At 39.4% G+C, this 17,411-nt stretch overlaps 1 protein-coding gene across 12 annotated transcripts in view; it reads right to left on the bottom strand.

Annotated features, from left to right (window-relative positions):
• Positions 1-16,550, bottom strand: part of nab (NGFI-A-binding protein homolog) — a 35,530-nt gene extending 18,980 nt beyond the window's left edge. For 9 of the 12 annotated variants that reach the window (XR_006882964.2, XR_006882962.2, XR_006882966.2 and 6 more), the window contains exon 1: positions 15,312-16,550. Coding sequence is in view for 2 of the 12 variants with exons in the window: in XM_046624330.2 (XP_046480286.1) it covers positions 15,312-15,564 (253 nt within the window). In the remaining 10 variants the exon portion in view is untranslated. The remainder of the gene's footprint in view (positions 1-15,311) is intronic. The other 3 variants (XR_011177030.1, XR_006882967.2, XM_046624329.2) reach the window with 3 other exon arrangements.
• Between the last annotated feature and the right edge of the window lie 861 nt (positions 16,551-17,411).

Raw genomic sequence — 17,411 nt, forward strand, 5'->3', positions numbered from 1 at the left:
AAATTCATCTTGAACAGAATTGAATATTTTTTTTTAAAGCGAATGTATTGAAAGGGAACAGCGAATAAAACACTCACTGAATTTAAATAAATTTTTGATCAATTGTTCGTCAACATCAAAATAGCAAAACACGACAATATTTATACGCATATTATAGTTATTAGTTATACCGAGATACTATTTATTGTCGATTGTTGAATATCGGTAATTGCATTGATATTTGCAAGAAATTGAATGCATATGGTTATAGGAAAAACTGAAGGAAAATAAATAATATCATACATCATCGAGGTCTACTTCGACAATAAAAATTGAATCTACCTTACAGCAGTGACTGAATTTTCAAGAATATAAATTCAACTTCGTAGCACCTGCAGAATTGAAAATATATCCCCCGGCGTTTCACCCGCGCACTTATTGAACCACCAATTATATTTATGACGTGCATACGAGTTGTGTGCCGAGCAAAGTGCGAAGTATTTGAATAAAGAAGAGTGCATGCATATGGATGCTTCATCCTGGTATATACCGAGACGTAAATGGGTTCCCGTGGTTATGACCGGTCCGAAAACAAAGAAATTACGTCGAGTACGTAATGTACGTACGCGTTGAGTAAAGGCGTGAAAAGACTCACCTCATCCCCGCGTACGTGTTAGAAGCCCGGTGTGTATGTATGCACACATTTATGCACGCCGCGTGGTTGGTAGATCAAACGGTGAGAATCGGCAAAAGAATGCACGTGGAGGGATGAAAAAAGAGGGAATATAAATGGAAGCAATCGTCATAACTATAATAATATGTCTACGTGTTTTCATAATGCATCCTTGAGTTCGGAAGGGGAGAAAACAACGACTATAAAAAAGAAAGGAATAAAAAACATCGTTTCTAGAACTTCATGCACCGATGATATTTGCTCGTAGAATGCGCGTAGAATAAACTTTACCAGTAATTGCTGTAATATACTTGAGGAAACAGCGATGGAAATTTTAGGATCATCGCAGGATGGATGAAAGATGTTTGGGTTATAATATATACGGGACAAGGAATTCTATGTAATTATAATATACGTGAAGATCTACAGATTTATGGAAATAAGGAATCTGGTAAATTTTCAGTCGGATAAAAGAAAATTATTGACTATGGCAGGTTAGCTTCTGAATGATTGGAATTTTTTGATTCACAGAAAATTGATGCGAAATGCCACATCGCAGAGTTTTTGCAAACTGGGAGAATTTTTTCGAAAATATCGCATTTTCTAAAAGAAACAGAACGGTGTCGAATTGCTCGTGCAAAGAAATATGCATTACTCAATTTCTCGATGCTGTCAGGGTAATTGGAAAATTTGTTAGCCTCTGATATTTTTCTATCGAAACTCGGAATTCCTTGAGTTATGAAATGCGAAGAAACTGTTCAAAAATACGTTCATCGATGTTATTTTCACCAATGACGCCGGACACAAATTAAACATCTTTATTATCTAATAGCAATAAATCTAAACAAATTCAAGTAAATGATCAAGCTGAAGTGTGAATAATTTGGAATAAGGTTTTTAACTCAGAACGTTCAAAATGATTAAGCGTCAGTGTTTTTCATCCAATTTTAATGTTTCTGGGCTTATTTTGTTAACCATAGTGATCTTAAAAAATCGTTTTGAAAAAAATAAATGAATAGGTAGTCACAGGGTGGATAAAAGTAGATTTTTGTAATTACGATACTACAATCGCAATGCAAGATTTCGTGAATGCCATTAGACTATAATTAGCGAGTATCTGGCCAGCGTGCAAAACGAGCCAGAAACATTAGAATCGGATAATAATCACTGAATTTTATTCATTTGGAACATTCTAATGATAAAACGTTTATTTAAAATTGTTAGTATCTTAGCTTGCGTTACTTGAATTTGCACATATAATACACTTCAATCACATACTAGAGATGTTATTTAATTCCCACTCTACACTATTGGACCAAACTAGAGTACTTTGAGATTTTCCAAACGTTGCTCTCTCTCTCTCTCTCTCAGCTCCCAATTGTCGATTCAGCCGTAAGTAGACATTTTTTCTCTCCTCACAGGGGCAAGCTTAGCAGCCATATACATGGCCGAAAAAATTGGCGAGTATTAGAATAATCTACAACCAGTTTCGTCCGAGTGTTGGAAGTAGTCGTTGTCCGATGAACTAGGGCCATCATCGACGTGCAAAGAAGCTTCGCGGTACGGGATGGCATGGCATGGGATGGCATGGGATGGCATGGGATGGCATGGGATGGCAGCGTAGAGTCCAAGCAGTCGCTCGAATCCTGACAGCGGCTACCCGACGACTCAGTCCATCTGCTGTGTTTTGTTCGAGGGGGCAAAAACTCACCTAACCCTTCCTTGATTACAATACCGGCAAAAAACGAAATACTAACCGCTGCGAACGCGCTCTAAGAAACTAGACCTGTTTTTGTTATTGGCTGCGAACGTATAGAGCGAACCCATGCCAGGAGAACCTCGGGAGTTGGGAGACAACGGAAAGACGCAACGCAACGCCGGACTCGCTGACGTCCTTCGCTGGCAAGGATCCTCCAGGACTTTACCTCCACTTTCCCGCGTCACCAAAACGCGAGCGCTAATTGCGCCACCTGATAATTACCCTCGCTCTGTCGCCAATAGGTCTTTGACTAATTTCATTTTTTACCACAACCGAAACCGAAATTACAGTTCTCGTTATGAAAAATGGAAATTTAATCTGTACCTGTAGCCCGCAGGATTCAAGATGTTATTTTTATCGATACCTATTATTTAGCAGAAATTTCTTACAGTAAATTTGACGAATCAGATTTTTCTCAGTGATAATATAGGTAAATGTTTATTTTTCCTCTCACGAATCGTATTTATTGTTGACAAGGTTTGTCTGCATAACATAAAAAGTTTCTTCAAATTGGATTAAATCTGTATTTGCTAGGTGTATGTACTTAAATTTAGTATATTGGTATTTGCTGTCTCCAGCACTCCATTTTTCTAGTTCTATCCCTTCGGTTTTCAGGGTGTGTAGACGAAAGTCAACGAAGATTTTTCTCTCCTTTTTTATACATGGATAAATCGATGTTATACGTGCAGGTATAACAAGGTTTCCATTCATCAAAATCAGACAAACAGTACGATTCTGTTACGAAAAATGGGACGACATCTTCAAGGTTTTGTAATTTTTTATTTTCTTTTGTCAATTAATGGTCCTTCTTCACTATATAAAACACTGATGTATCACCAACTGTACGATTATACGTACGTGAAAATTTGGATCGAGGGTTTCGTATTTCATCTCATGTGTTTTGTAGCAATTTTTGCAGTTACGAAAATCTTTCCTGTTATATTGGATGTGGTACGGTTTTTAGTTTCGAAAAACATTAGTAAGAAAATAATATTGGTTAATTAACAGGGGAATGATCATAGAGTAATCATAGTAAAGTCCATGAAACGTTAATTTCTCCGACAAATCTTTAGTAGAAAATACTGGTCATTGCAATTTTTGCTGATTTCAATTAATCGTCGATTATTCGGTCTTTAATGTATAAATAAATCATTTCAAACTCCCACCACTTCCGAGTAAAAAATGGCGATCACCTGAACTTGGAAAAATTAAAAAACTTGGATAATGGGCTTTTCGACGCAATCTCTTTTCGTCAATTTACGTATCTTCCCGTATTTCTACGGCTAGAAGTTTCCATTGCTCGTATTTAAAATGAGAAAATGATCAACCTGTCGAGTCATGAAGATTGTGCCACGATCATTTCAAGCATCTCGCGATCAGGATATAATATAATTGTGTATAAAACCTAGTACTGGAAGTTGGAAACTTCCACAGTAGCGGCAGGGTAGCATTTGGTGACGACAACGATGAGTGGCTGAAAGAAAAAAATTCTTTCATATATACCGTGCAGTAAGGATTCCGGAGCTTATCTTCAAGTCGTACATCACTCTCTGGACAGATTGAATTATAGCTACAAAAGAGGCAAATTTTTAGTGCCCATCCTCCTCATCTCCGCGATTTATACGCGGTATATAAAAAGCTAGCGGCATTGATTCTCCTCGTAATTAGTTCCCGTTATATGAATATTATATCAGGTAGTGTACGGTAATCGACGTTTGTCGGGTTCTCTCGTTTAAAATTCCATTCAATTCACTCACCAACGTTAATACATAAATGTCCTTTTCAACCGTATTACTTCGTTTCGTGCACATAAAATTCCGATCGATCAATCCATACCCAAATCGCAGTATTTATCGTAATCCCGCATTGCGACAATGACCGAATACATTCGTCGATGAAGTATTCGACCCCAATCTCACAATTTCGTCAAGACCAATTAGCAGGTACCAGAATTTTCGACCAAGCCTTTGGCAAACCGAGGTTTCATGAAGAGAGAGACACACGTTACAGTTTCCTCCCTTACCTGAAACGACATGCATCGACAAAAACCATCCCTTGTCTGTGTGTATCGTTTAAGGTACTTGTAACACGGTAACTTGCGCAATGCATCCACAAATCTAGAGGCTGCGTATCGTATGCGCGACCATATTTATACGATGGTGATCATTGTTCTCTCCCATGTCCCGCAGCATCTCACCCCCGGAGCTAGTTAACGGTGGATTCCCGACCCCAGAGCGGAATCTCCAACTGTCAAACGGCTCGAGGGTGAATGGGAACCACCCCGAACGGTTGGGGTAGGGCTTAGGGACAGGAGGCAGGTCAGGTACCGAAGTCCTGCCCCAAAAACACGCCTGCCTACCCCTGTCACCCCTTGTACTGGCTCCGAGGGTCTGAGCATGTGTGGGTACAGGTATTTGAAAATGAGCGTGAATACTCGCGTGCATTCTTACGTTATTGGCCGCAATCCGTGCACCTCATTCCCCTCCACGGTGCCCCTGAATACGTCGCAGAAAAAAAAAATGGCGGGTTTCTTTTTAGGGATCTCGAAAGTTATGGTGGACGGATAATCGTAGTATGGAACGTTGATGGTTTTCTTTTTTCTCTTCAAATTTTCAAATTTTATAGAACACTTTTGAAATGTCCTGTATTATAATATTGAATATATTATCGTTGCTACCAAGACGCAGGAATGTTTACTTATTGCATATACGAGCTTGTTTGGTATTTTTTGGAGTACCTAAAGAGAATTTTTTTTTTTTTTTTTTATGTAAATCATCTATATCGAGTATCGATTCGAGTTCCATTCGAATGCTATTGTTGAAACGTCAGTAAAAAACATATCGATAAACTACGGAGTGCTATATCTCATATATTGAAACAAACACGGCTTTTCTAGCGACCCAGCGATAAAATTTGAATACGAAGAGCCATTTTTATGCTTATGGCGTTGGTCGGTTTCAGTATCACTCTAGTATTAAGTCGTGTTATATAAACTGTAATATTTTTCATTTTTTAAGAACCAAGATGAATCGATGTTTCGAATCAATTGCGGGTATTCATACACATGCATATACGTCGTGTTACATCCGTATACATGTTGCAATAAGTAAAAAATGCATAAGTTTTACATCTGTAATTACACTAAATAGTTCCTTGTACCAAATTTTCTTGTCATTTCAGCCATATTTAAAGCGTAATTGCAACGATACCCGTTTTACTTCACTTTTTCTTTCACGTACAGTAATGTTCATCGATGCCTTCGACTTCCGGCTAACTCTTATTCGGTCCGAAACAAAATACGAGCTCGATTCTGTACGAATTATGTGACAATGACTGGCGATGCAGCCGGCACGAGAGATTGGGAATCATTGTCACATAATTCTTATAGAATCAATCTCGCATTTTGCTTCGAACTGAAAATAAGTTATCCGGAAGCCCAAGGCAATAGTAAATATTAGGTACACTGTACATATCATACATCACGAAGCTGTGTTCCCCGATTGTAGAATATAGATCACACCGTGTTTGCCCAAAAGTAGTTACGTATTTATATATAATAATATATATAGAGATATATAAATTTGTTGAAACGTAACGAGATGCATGTCGAATTCCCTTGAACGTTAGGTTTTCTTATTACGTGCGAACGCGTCTTTAAAACATTCCTGATGATGAGGTAAAATGGAACTAAAAAGCCTGGTAAACCTAATCTTTGACTGGACTTGACGCGGAAACAATTTAAATTACCTTCTGTATAATATAATAGGTCTCGATTTCTTACAAGATTTTTCGACAACTAATTTCGTCATCTAAGTAATAGAATGTTACTCGACAATAATGTTTTTGTCTAGAAATCTAAAGAAGCAGAACATTTTTTTACGTTTTTTTTTTCCCGTGTATACCACGGAACCGTTCTTTGCGAGTACGTGAAATCGTAACGAATATTTCACAACAAAGAAGAAGACAGAAGAAATCCAAATTCGACTAAATTAGCATTTAATCATTCTGCAACAATATATTTTCAAAATATGTCGATTAGTAATATCATTTTTATAAAGAGAAATCGTCAGCAAGAATTAAAAAACATCAGCGCACAAATAGCTGATTCAAAGCATCGTTACAATTGGGGGACAAAAAAATGTTTATCATAAAAATGCATGAAGTCGAACCTGTTATACAGTTACACGTGTGTATATCACGAGAAAGATGAGATCGTATCGTTAATAACATAATGAATTTGAGATGAAAAAAAAATGAAAAAAAAAAGAAAACAATTACAACGAAAGTTACTTTTTGTCAACTTTCAAACAGGCCTTTGTTGTTTTCGCATTTGAGGATCATTAACGTCTGCGATATAGACCGTATGTGGGTCATTGTTCAAAACATCCAAGTGATCGGAGTTAATTTCCACTGTGATGAACAATAAACATACGTCTATGCACACAGGTTTACACATACATAATGTGTACAATACGTATTGCCTGTCTTAAATCGAACTCGGTATAAAACAATTCACGGATACCGTGACCAAGCATTAAAAGTTTTGTAGAAGTAATCGCGCGTTCTACAGAAAGATACAAAATCCTCGCCATATTGTCTGCATGTACCGTATAGTACACATATACCATCGCGATCGCGAGTATCAGCTGAGTGTTTTTTAGCCATACCCAAGCCATTGAATTCTCGCAGAGAGAGAGAGATATAGAGAGAGATTAGTCACCGACAATGAGAACAAGAAACCGCGGAGTTTCCCATCTCGCGGCGACTAAGCTAGACAAGATCGTAATTTTCCCCTCCTTCCCACAGATATGGATGTTGCGGGTCTATTGCCGGCAATAGTAAAACCTGTCCACAAGCATATAGCTGCATATATGTATTCTTCATACAACGTAGCGCTCAATTATCGTCCGGCGGTATATCGCGCGAAAAAAACATTATTCGCGCGGAAAAAATCTTCGAAAAAAAACTGTTTTATAATGGCAGCAATAGTATGAAAATAAAAAAAAAAAAAAAAAGGTTAAGGGCGGGAAGGGGGGGGGGGGAGGGGGGGGAGAATCCAAGCAGGGGAAAAACAAAAGTGAAGAAGTAAAGAGGGAGAAGAGAAAGAGATTAAAAAACGCAGGAGATTTGAATACGGTGCAGAGTTTTTACCTCTTGAGGTGCATCTTTGGGTTTACTTTTTTAAACGATTTTTTTGTCGCCTCTCCTCTCCTTTCCTCTTCCTTCACGCGTGAGGAGCAGAGCTGAGGCGGTTTTTTTTTTTTTTTTCTTTTTTTTTTTCCTCCTTCTCGCGAGATGAGGGCCTTGCGCCCTGCGGAGGTCGACGATCTGCATACCTAAGCGTGGAACGTACGCGGCGTGCGAAGGGCTGCGCTAGTAAGGGTGAGTATAAGTAATTCGGCCGTCCGGCGAGGGTCCAGCTGCCCTTCGCGTCTTTCCTGACCCTCGGGAACACACGCACCTATATAAATGGTATGTATGTATGTATGTATGTGTGACACAGAGAGACCGCCGGCCTGCATCACCCTTTCGGATTAATACTTAGAACAAAAAATGTCACCCTTAGGTAACGAGCCTGTGTCTCATTCCTCCCTCCCTCCCTTCCACCCTTCCTCCCGCCCTCCCTTCCTTCCTTCCCTTCGTGCCGGTGCATGGAAGGGTATAAACCCACCTAGTTCTTTTTGTAATATATTCCTCGGCCTGCCGACTGATCTCGGCTTCTGCCTTATACGCGCGGTACAAAAAAAGCTAAGAACAGTGGAAAAAATTTTCAGTTCTATCTTTCTTTCTTTCTCACTCGCTGATCGCGGGTTACACACGAGTCCTTTATTCACACGGGTTATGCCATGGGAAACAGGTTACAGGTTCGATGCTTCGTTTTTTTTTTTCCATTCCATCTTCTACATTTTAGTTTTTTTTTTGTTCTGCTTTCGTTTATGGTGTATTTTTTACTTTTTCCTTTTTTTATGGTTTTGATTTTTACCATTATTATTCGTGGGGATTTTTGTACTCCTTCCTTATATATGACCCAATTCCCTCGCGTGTATATCGGCTCTCATGGTTCCCTGTCTTTGAATTTTAATTGTCTACTCATGTACCGCCGACTACCGTGCGAAAAATTATCCCACACGCATATTTATGGCGTTTTACGTGTCACTTGACTGTGTACACATACTTGTGTGAGATCTTTTTGTTCGTTAAAAAACCAGCGAACGTTGCAGCTGCACGTCAGTTTTTAACCCGTTATAGTCTGACGCACCATCTTCTTTGAATCAGACGTTTTTTGGAATCGATAATCAACGTATATGTGTACACGATAATACGTGTCTGCGACTGCATCGATTGGTCGGCCAGACCGTTTTTTCGTTAAAAAATAAAACGACCCCCCCGAACTCCTAAGTCTATTGGGTTTCTCAGTGTTTCTTTCGTTTTTGTGAACATTTCTTCTCTCGATTTCAATTAAGTCAATGGTAGTTGCCCTCTCTTTATCCAAATCAATTTTACTGTCACACGATATAACAATAAAATAAAAGACGATAATTATTCTCCCTCTAATTATTATCCGGGTGAAAAGAACCTCTTCTTTATTTTCTCGTAAGTATTATCCATTCAGCGAAAATTACAAATAATATGAAAGTACCTGATTACAGAGTTCAACCATTGACCCAATTCTTGCAAAAAATAAATTAAAAAATTTATAAACTCTGCACGATCTCGAAGATTATTAAAGAATAATTTACATATAACTCAACAATTTGTGGATAAACAAAACCAAGTAAATAAAAAGAATTATCATTGCCTTTCAGGTTCCCCCCCCCCAAAAAAAAAAAAAGTGTAAACCACGATTTTTCCTTTATTTCGCTGAAATAATATAAAAATTTAACTGTATTTTGTTGTTCCTCCAAACCTTGAAAATCATAGTATGTTACAAATATCGTCACTTGACTGATATTTGTTAATAAATAACATGTTTAAACGTAATTCAGAATTGGCGAACTGCGTAATCGATTCATCTAAGTCATCACATTTTCCTACTAAACCAAATTATTTGCCAAATGTTGCTAATATGCATGATGATCCTGCGATGAGATCAGAAACTCGTGCAAGATATGCAACACGGGATTCGAGTTATACATATTTTTTTCCGCATCATTTCATCGCTTTTTACCATTTAGTTATATATATATATATATATACGAATGTATACGTACGTATATACAAACGCTTGACGATTTAAGATATTATACGAAACCTGCCTACGTACCTGCCTACCTACGCTAATTGTTTTTACTGCAGACGTGTTTTTGCAGTATCGCGATGGTTTGTTTTCGTAGCCCGCGATTATCCTTACAGCGTCCTCTGCGGGAGATTTTTCGTGTTTCTTTATTTGCCTCATGGATTCCCGCATTTCTTATTGTTTTACGACGAACCTGCACCGCAGCCCAGTGCTGCAGTCGCATAAATATATATATATATATATACACATACAAACTGTTTCTACGTTTTTCTCGCAAGTTGCTCCTTTTTTTGCAACTCGACAGTCCTTTTTTGCTTTTCATCTCAACCGGAGAGATCTCGTGCGTCACTGTTTCATCGCATTATTCAACTAGTCGAATACTTTTTTTTTTTGTTTTTTAATTTACTATTTAATAATCCGGAACGACGTAGTTTCGCAATTTTCGAACTGTCGTCGGTACTATATTTATTGCAGCATGTGAAATATATTGCAAATAATTTTTTGAGACAGAAAAAAAATCTCTCGACATGTATTTGAGAAAAAGTAAAAAACGGAGAAAAAAGCACTTGACTTTCACTCGAAACATCTTCAGCTGTGCAAATTTTAAATGCAAGTTTTTCAGGTCACTCTTCGATAGTTGGGTCGATACGTGATCGCGATATTCTACCGAAGTTTTGGCAGCAGACGATTTTTATGTAAATCGAGAGTGCGGCAGATATTCCGATCAGCAAAAAGTGCCGGGTTTTCAAAATGACGAGTTCACAAGACACTATTAATTTATTTTACCGTCGCAATAAACCGTATGAAAACAAATTTCAAAAGTTACAAATATCGTGGAATAATTTACCTTTCTCAACCTTTCCGAGTCAATATGACTCAAAGTGATCTGGAAATGGAAAATAAGATTCGTTTCCGACGTTTAATTGATGCGGTAGCAGTTAATACGACACTTGTTGAGGGTGAATTAGAAACGTTTTGACGAGCTTCGAAGGCGCGTAAATCTGCTTTTCCGCCGTGATTTATCGAATGAAAGATCAAGCCTGCAGCGTATATAACTGATAGGTTAATCAGTGAGATGGATGACCGTGGCTAACGGTGAACCTAATCACGAGGCGAAAATTAAGCAGGGTAACTTGTACGCGTAGACAAATCGAGGTATATTACGTGTACAAAGTGCTTGTAACATTTGCCAACCTCGGTAATTGTTTCGTCTATCGATAAATATATCATATCCATGTGTGTGTACGTGTGTGTGTCTGTTATATATGTATACGTGTAGATGCATCATCTATCTATTGTGCAAAGTTGGTACATGTTAATACGTACATCTATACAGCGAAATTACATTCGAAGAAAAAAATGAGAGATCGATTATATGTACATGCAAAGCATTTTTTGTACAGCTGTACGCTTCATTTCGAGCAATCTGTAGTAGCGGACACAATTGAGAAAAAAACGCTTCGGTCTAGCAATCACGATGAGGAATTGAACGCTCTTTGAGTTAGTTAGAATTTTTCAGGGTTGACTAAATTTTTCACAAATGCATTATTAGGAAGAGGGTGTACGGTGTTCTGAACTGACTAGCTCATCCTGAGGAAATGATTTTACTGGACCGGTAGTTTATTCAACGTTTGATATTGAAAAATCGGCTGAAGATTATGTTACAAGGATCGGTGAGACGTCGTGTCACGTGTCAGGGATAATTAAATTTACTTCAGTCGGAGTAAAACCAGATACGGAAAGAAAGTGTCACTCTAAATCCTTTGAAATTCGATAGGATTGTCGGACAATGGCAACATTCCAGATCAAAATCCCACAGCAGGCGATGATGATTTTAAAACATTTCCGGACAAATATACTAATGCCATTATATCGCACGATGCTTGTCTTATTCTCAATTCAATTCTACTAAAATCTGCAGAAAAAAAACATGAATTTTACGGATAACTATTTAATTCGCTAAATTTTGTTTCTATAAATGCAGCTTCAACGAGCTTACACAATTAGCGGACAAATCGCGCTCTCAAAAATATAGGCTAACTCGAGAACTGCAAAAAAAAAAAAAAAACGTTCAACAGCTTAAAAATCTCTCTTACAATTAGATCCACGCGCAGAGATTACATAGACAATTAAATGGGAGTTCAGCTGCCAAGAGCATATGGTGAACTTGCTCACGCGCATATTATACGACCTATCTTCGAAGATGAGAATCAAAAACAACGTCACCGTCGTAATAAAGGCGACTTTATTTGCCAAGGTACGATAAATAATAATAATAATAATAATAATAATAATAATAATGAAATCATAGAGCGAGAGAGCGAAATCGAATGAAAAAGAAAAGGAAAGGATTTGAAAAAAACGTCCCTTCTAGCCAGTCCCTTTTACCCATCTCCTCGCATACCGTATAGTCGTAAGTTCCGCGGTCATAACCCGTTCTCTTTTCTCCAATCCTTGCGCCCCGCGCGTCCCTCTATATTATAGCTATATTACGTATGTATATTCACGAATTATACGCTATTGGGGCGCAACCACCCACCGTCGGTTAGTAGAACGATCGCATTGTCAGGAATATAATGTGCGTCCCCGTCCGTTTCTTGTTAGGCATATATCTGCCCCAACGCATCTGTGTATGTACGTTACACACACACACACACACACACGCCATCGTATGCACTGTGTACACCTTTAAATGCACACATCGTATACGCTCAAAGCACAGTTCTTGGAGTTGAGTATTTTATATTCAGTCTGCACCCTTTCTCGGTTATGTAGGTTTTTGAGCTTACTTCGAATAGCTGCTATTGCATGGTACAGGAAGGTTCGCAAATAAACAGCAATTTAGCTTATCCTTTATTACGAGCTTCGAAAGTTGAAAAACGGTTCATATTTATTCAACTGTGAATACTTTTCAACGCGACAACTTCGAGACCGTTCGTACGATTTTGATGAAATTTGTTAGACATTTTATTCTAATATAATTTTCGCATAAATTAGAATGATTCAGGTCCGAGACAAATTAGCTTAATCTTATACTCGGTATGCCTCGAATGGCGTCACACGTTGCAAATTAATTGTTGGCACAATGTTTCAAACGCATTTTGATCATCCATATTTTCTCTGTATCTATTTAGACCAATACCAGATTTGTCGTGAAATTGTAATCTGTATAACCGTTTACTTGCTAAAACTATAATACAGAGATCAAGTTTCCCATTAATTGGAATAAAAGTCGACGTTCCTCGGTGTATTATCATGCAAATGTTTGGGGGCACTCTGTACAAGTTTTTATGCACGTTATAGAACTGATTGTGAGCCAGATGATGAGAGAAACTGAATTACGAGCGTTGAAGTTCGGTGTCGTCTACAATTCACAGCAAGTCGTCTAATTTGCTGTCCACAAATGAAATTCGCCCCCAACATCCGAGCCCCTTACTGTGAAAAACAGTATACTCTAGATGTATGTGGGTGATTAATCGTGGACGACAACTGGACCCGATATAACTGTTATCGGAGTAACAAATGTAGATAAGAAAGTGTAGAGACATGAGAATTTAATTTTCTGAAGTAACTAATGCAAGCAAACTTTCATGAGATTGAAATAAACATGGTAGATTTAACACACAGTATCACATCAACTTCATAGTAGGTACATAGAAATAATTCCAGATCTAGTAATCAGGATTTAACCGATCATATACTCGGATTCCTTGAGAAAAACGTTAGAAAGCACGTTTTCTCCTTCTAAAAATGGTGTGCGATGAACACAGTGTAACAACGTATCCGTTGAAAGCGTGTATCAAGATCCCAACATACCGTATCGGTGCAGCTAACTCTGGTCTGCGTTTGCATTCTACAGACCAATATAATGTACAACTGTAGACTGTCGGAGGAGAAGAGAAAAGCTTTTCCTGGTACGAATCCATAACTTTTTTGTTGTTTTGCAGCTATACGCTGGGAAAAATCATACAGTTCATACATCGAAGTTATAATTTGACCCAGGAGATACAACAGTTTCAGTTGGCGCGCATAACGAGGTAGATTTTACGTTCCAGATCTGTTACGAAATTGAAGACGATACACTTTGAAGGTGGAAAAACAATTAGGCTTTTGAACTTAGGTATTTGGAAACAGCTTTTTATTTCTGTAACTGTATAGAGCTGCAACTTCAAGCTGATGACGAATATTATTGTGGAGTTTGCGGGTCTAACATTCTGAACAGCAACGGCAACAACAAGTTACGTCAAGTTAAAAACGTGTTTCATCAGTTTTTTTTTTTCTTATCAAGTTGTACCTGATGCAGTTGTAAATTTTTTTGTACCCCTTTTTTTACATTAACAAAAATATCGTCCGTGTTCCTTTTTCGTAAACAACACTCTGTTTTCATCGACAAAAATAACGATATCGCATAATAACTTGTTTGTTTCACGATATTTTGAACATTGTTTCCGCTCAGTTATATCTTGTAAATCTAATTAAGCGTTGCCTCGTTTAAACTGAACCCAAGCGATGATCATTTGATCACAATTTAAACCGAGGCTGTTGATGTTATGGATTATCGAGTATGTTGTGGCAACAAGTGATCGCTCAATGATTTTATCGTATGAATCTTTTCTTACTCTGTACAGTTCTTACTTGCAGCCAGCAATTACTCGCGAGACTTATTACAACTATGAGAAACAATGCGGACCAAGTAACGAGCCGTAAACTTACAGACTGTATCTTTTGTACGTAAGATATCCCTCTGCCAGTGTGCAGAAAAACGATAATAGATTATCTTACGAATCGAACTAGTTTCGGTGAAGAAAAAAACGAACAAATAGAGGAACCACATTTTTGCTCTACTCTCGGTGTAACGTTTTTTACCCGTGTTTGAAAAAGTTGATTAATCGGAAATTGGTTGGATTTTTGTGAAATAAATATCGGGATGCACGTGTGAATAAAAAACGCATGGCACGTTCGAATGTAAGGAACAGTGATCGTTTCCCAAGGTACAGCAATCTTTTTGTACGTTAATTGTCCTTTTTGTCACATCCTGTACTTATAAATTTGTTATCGAAATGACGTTATAGTCAGTCTTTGCTGCTCGCGTTGATTGTCGCTTGTTTTGGCTAAATCATCAAAACCTATGCGTCGTTGACATGAAAAAACTCATCACAGCTATAGCGGGCTCAATCCTACATTAAACGCCGAACGCGAATAACGAAGAAAACTATTTGCCATTTCTGCGGAAAAAATTGTATTCATACCACACCACCGCAGGAATACATTTTTTTTTAAATTACGTTATTGCATAACACCGAAGCAAAAAGTTTATATCGACAATTTTGTTTATCATTTCTCGGGTTTTTTGCGAAACTCCTCGCTTGACGCCAGTAAATAGGCAACCGTACAGCTTTACGCATTTCAAACACGGCAGAGTAAAAAGTAAAAGACAGCTTCGGTTGTCTAACGTTTGGCGCTTAGCGTCGAGTTTCACGAAAAATTTCCGGCACAACAGGTATATCTGCCCAGAATCGCGGCACACTGCGACATTTTCAGGCTGTGAAATAGCCGTGCATGAAAAATAAAGTGACATTTACCGCGATCGGTAAACACCAAGCGGACGTTACTCTGTCGGAAATTCTTTCCTCGCGTATTTGAAAGATGCTTTTTTTACTCACGAGTGCCATTTACATTTCTGCTCAGTATCCTCGGCCCCGATGGTGACTGGTGGGTGCTGGACTGGGGCAGCTGGGATTGCACCGACGGGCTGGACACCGCATTGTTGATTGATACCGACGCGCTCGTCGCGGCGACGGACGCGGGGGTCGGCGTCGCGGTGCACGCCGGTGCCGGGGAAGGCGTCGCGACGCCGCGGAGTGTCTCTTCGCCGGTCGTCGACGAGCTGCTGCACCCTCCGGCATGGACGTCCATGGCGTCTCGGCGCGGCGCGATTACAATACAAAATCCATGCAATTCGAATCGACGGAACCCTTGCGCCGTCACTACTCAGGATCGATGCCTGGATAATTCTTAATACCGTCAATCTTCCCTTAACAAGGCTGATATCGCTGTACGTAGAAACCGGCACGCGCTCACTCGGCACCTTCAAACTTGTCTCTATATGTGTGCAAGGGATGGCGGTAGATATCTACTACAGCGATTTATCTAGCCAAGGCACGACCCTTCTTATCTTATTTTTTCTAGTACAACCGACACCACAACCGAACAACAAATATACTGGCAAACGGTACGTAAAAAAATATGAAATAAAAATAAAACAGTCGAATGAAAGCAAAAGGGTGCAAAAATTATCGACAATACTACGGGAGTTAATATTATTCTATACTACACTCAAAACGGTAACGCGACAAAAACAACTGCAGTCACACTCAGGAAGGAATATAGTCCGTTTTGTTTGTTGTTCTTGTTGCTGATATCGCAAAGCAACGTTAAGGCACGCGAATCGATTTACTAGCAAGTCAATACACGCAACTTTATCAACGGTTCGCTTCAGTAACAACAACGACAACAAATGCAGCAGGAACACGTGAACGCGCGCGGCAATCACGAACCAGGTAGATATATAAAGTGAATATAACAACGCGGAGGCTGCGGCACTTTGTAAAACGTTGTTCTACCGGAAGTGTTCAAAAAAAAAAAAAAAGTAAAAAAAAAGATAGAAATCAATAACCGATTTTCGCACTGCGATTACAATGATGACAATATTAACAATAGTTTCAAATAATCGAGTTTTTTTTCCGTGTATTATTAAACTTTTGCATCTAATGTGTTGTTTATCTATACATCTGTGTATGTATGTACAGAAAAGTGAGATACGGTAGAAACGGCGGCGACGCTACCAGCTCGACTTCATGCTGCACATTGTTTGGCCTCTCGGCAAGGCTGCGTCGACACCTCTCCGGCAGTTCCACCACTTCCACCACCTCGTAGACCGCCGTCGCCGCCGCCGCCGCCGCCGCCGCCGCCGTTGTTGCCGCCAGTGCAACGGCTCCTCCCCGGTCCTCTTCATGCCCCCCACCCCCCACCATTTGCCCGTTCGATCCCCCGCCCCACCTCTCGGCCGTGGCTCACCTCACCCCGCCCGTGACCCCAGCCCCATACCCTCAGCGTACATACCCACGGCGCCCGCTCCACCTTCCAGAAGCCAACAAAAAAGCATCCGCCGTCCTCCTCCCCCCCCCACCCCTCCCTCCTCGCCCCGTCCGACCGGCAGGCAACTCTCGCGGGGCAAAAACTAGCCTCCCTCCCTCCCTCCCGACCGCCGCATCGTTTCTTCGCCGACGGTTTCGCCGAGCGTTTCTACCCCGCCCCGCACCGCACCGCTGCGGGGCGCCCCTCTGATCGTCCTTTTCCTTTTCCTTTTCCTTCTCCTATACTCTTCGTGCGTACACAGAGTGGGGGTGAGGATGTAGAAATATTGGAAAACGGAAGTCACGATGTCGAATTTTTCTGAACGCGAAAATAGGTATTTATAGAATTTCGAAATGTAGGAAAGTTCGTGGTATAGATTAGTCCAAAATATCGAATGCATAAGATACATAGAAAGTAAAGACGTCGGAAATCTGGCTATTCTAGATATGCGTACCACCTAGTTTTGCTTTTTATGTTGTCGCCTTTTACGATTAGGTATGTACATACATTGCGACTATTTTTTATATACTTCAACTTTCCGTATTTTGAAATTCTACGAAATTGATTATTTCATCTCAGATAATTCAGCATCGTGGTCCGTCTTATATTTTACGTATTTCCTAATA

Source organism: Neodiprion pinetum, chromosome 4 (assembly GCF_021155775.2).
Source record: "Neodiprion pinetum isolate iyNeoPine1 chromosome 4, iyNeoPine1.2, whole genome shotgun sequence".
NCBI classification, from domain to species: domain Eukaryota; kingdom Metazoa; phylum Arthropoda; class Insecta; order Hymenoptera; family Diprionidae; genus Neodiprion; species Neodiprion pinetum.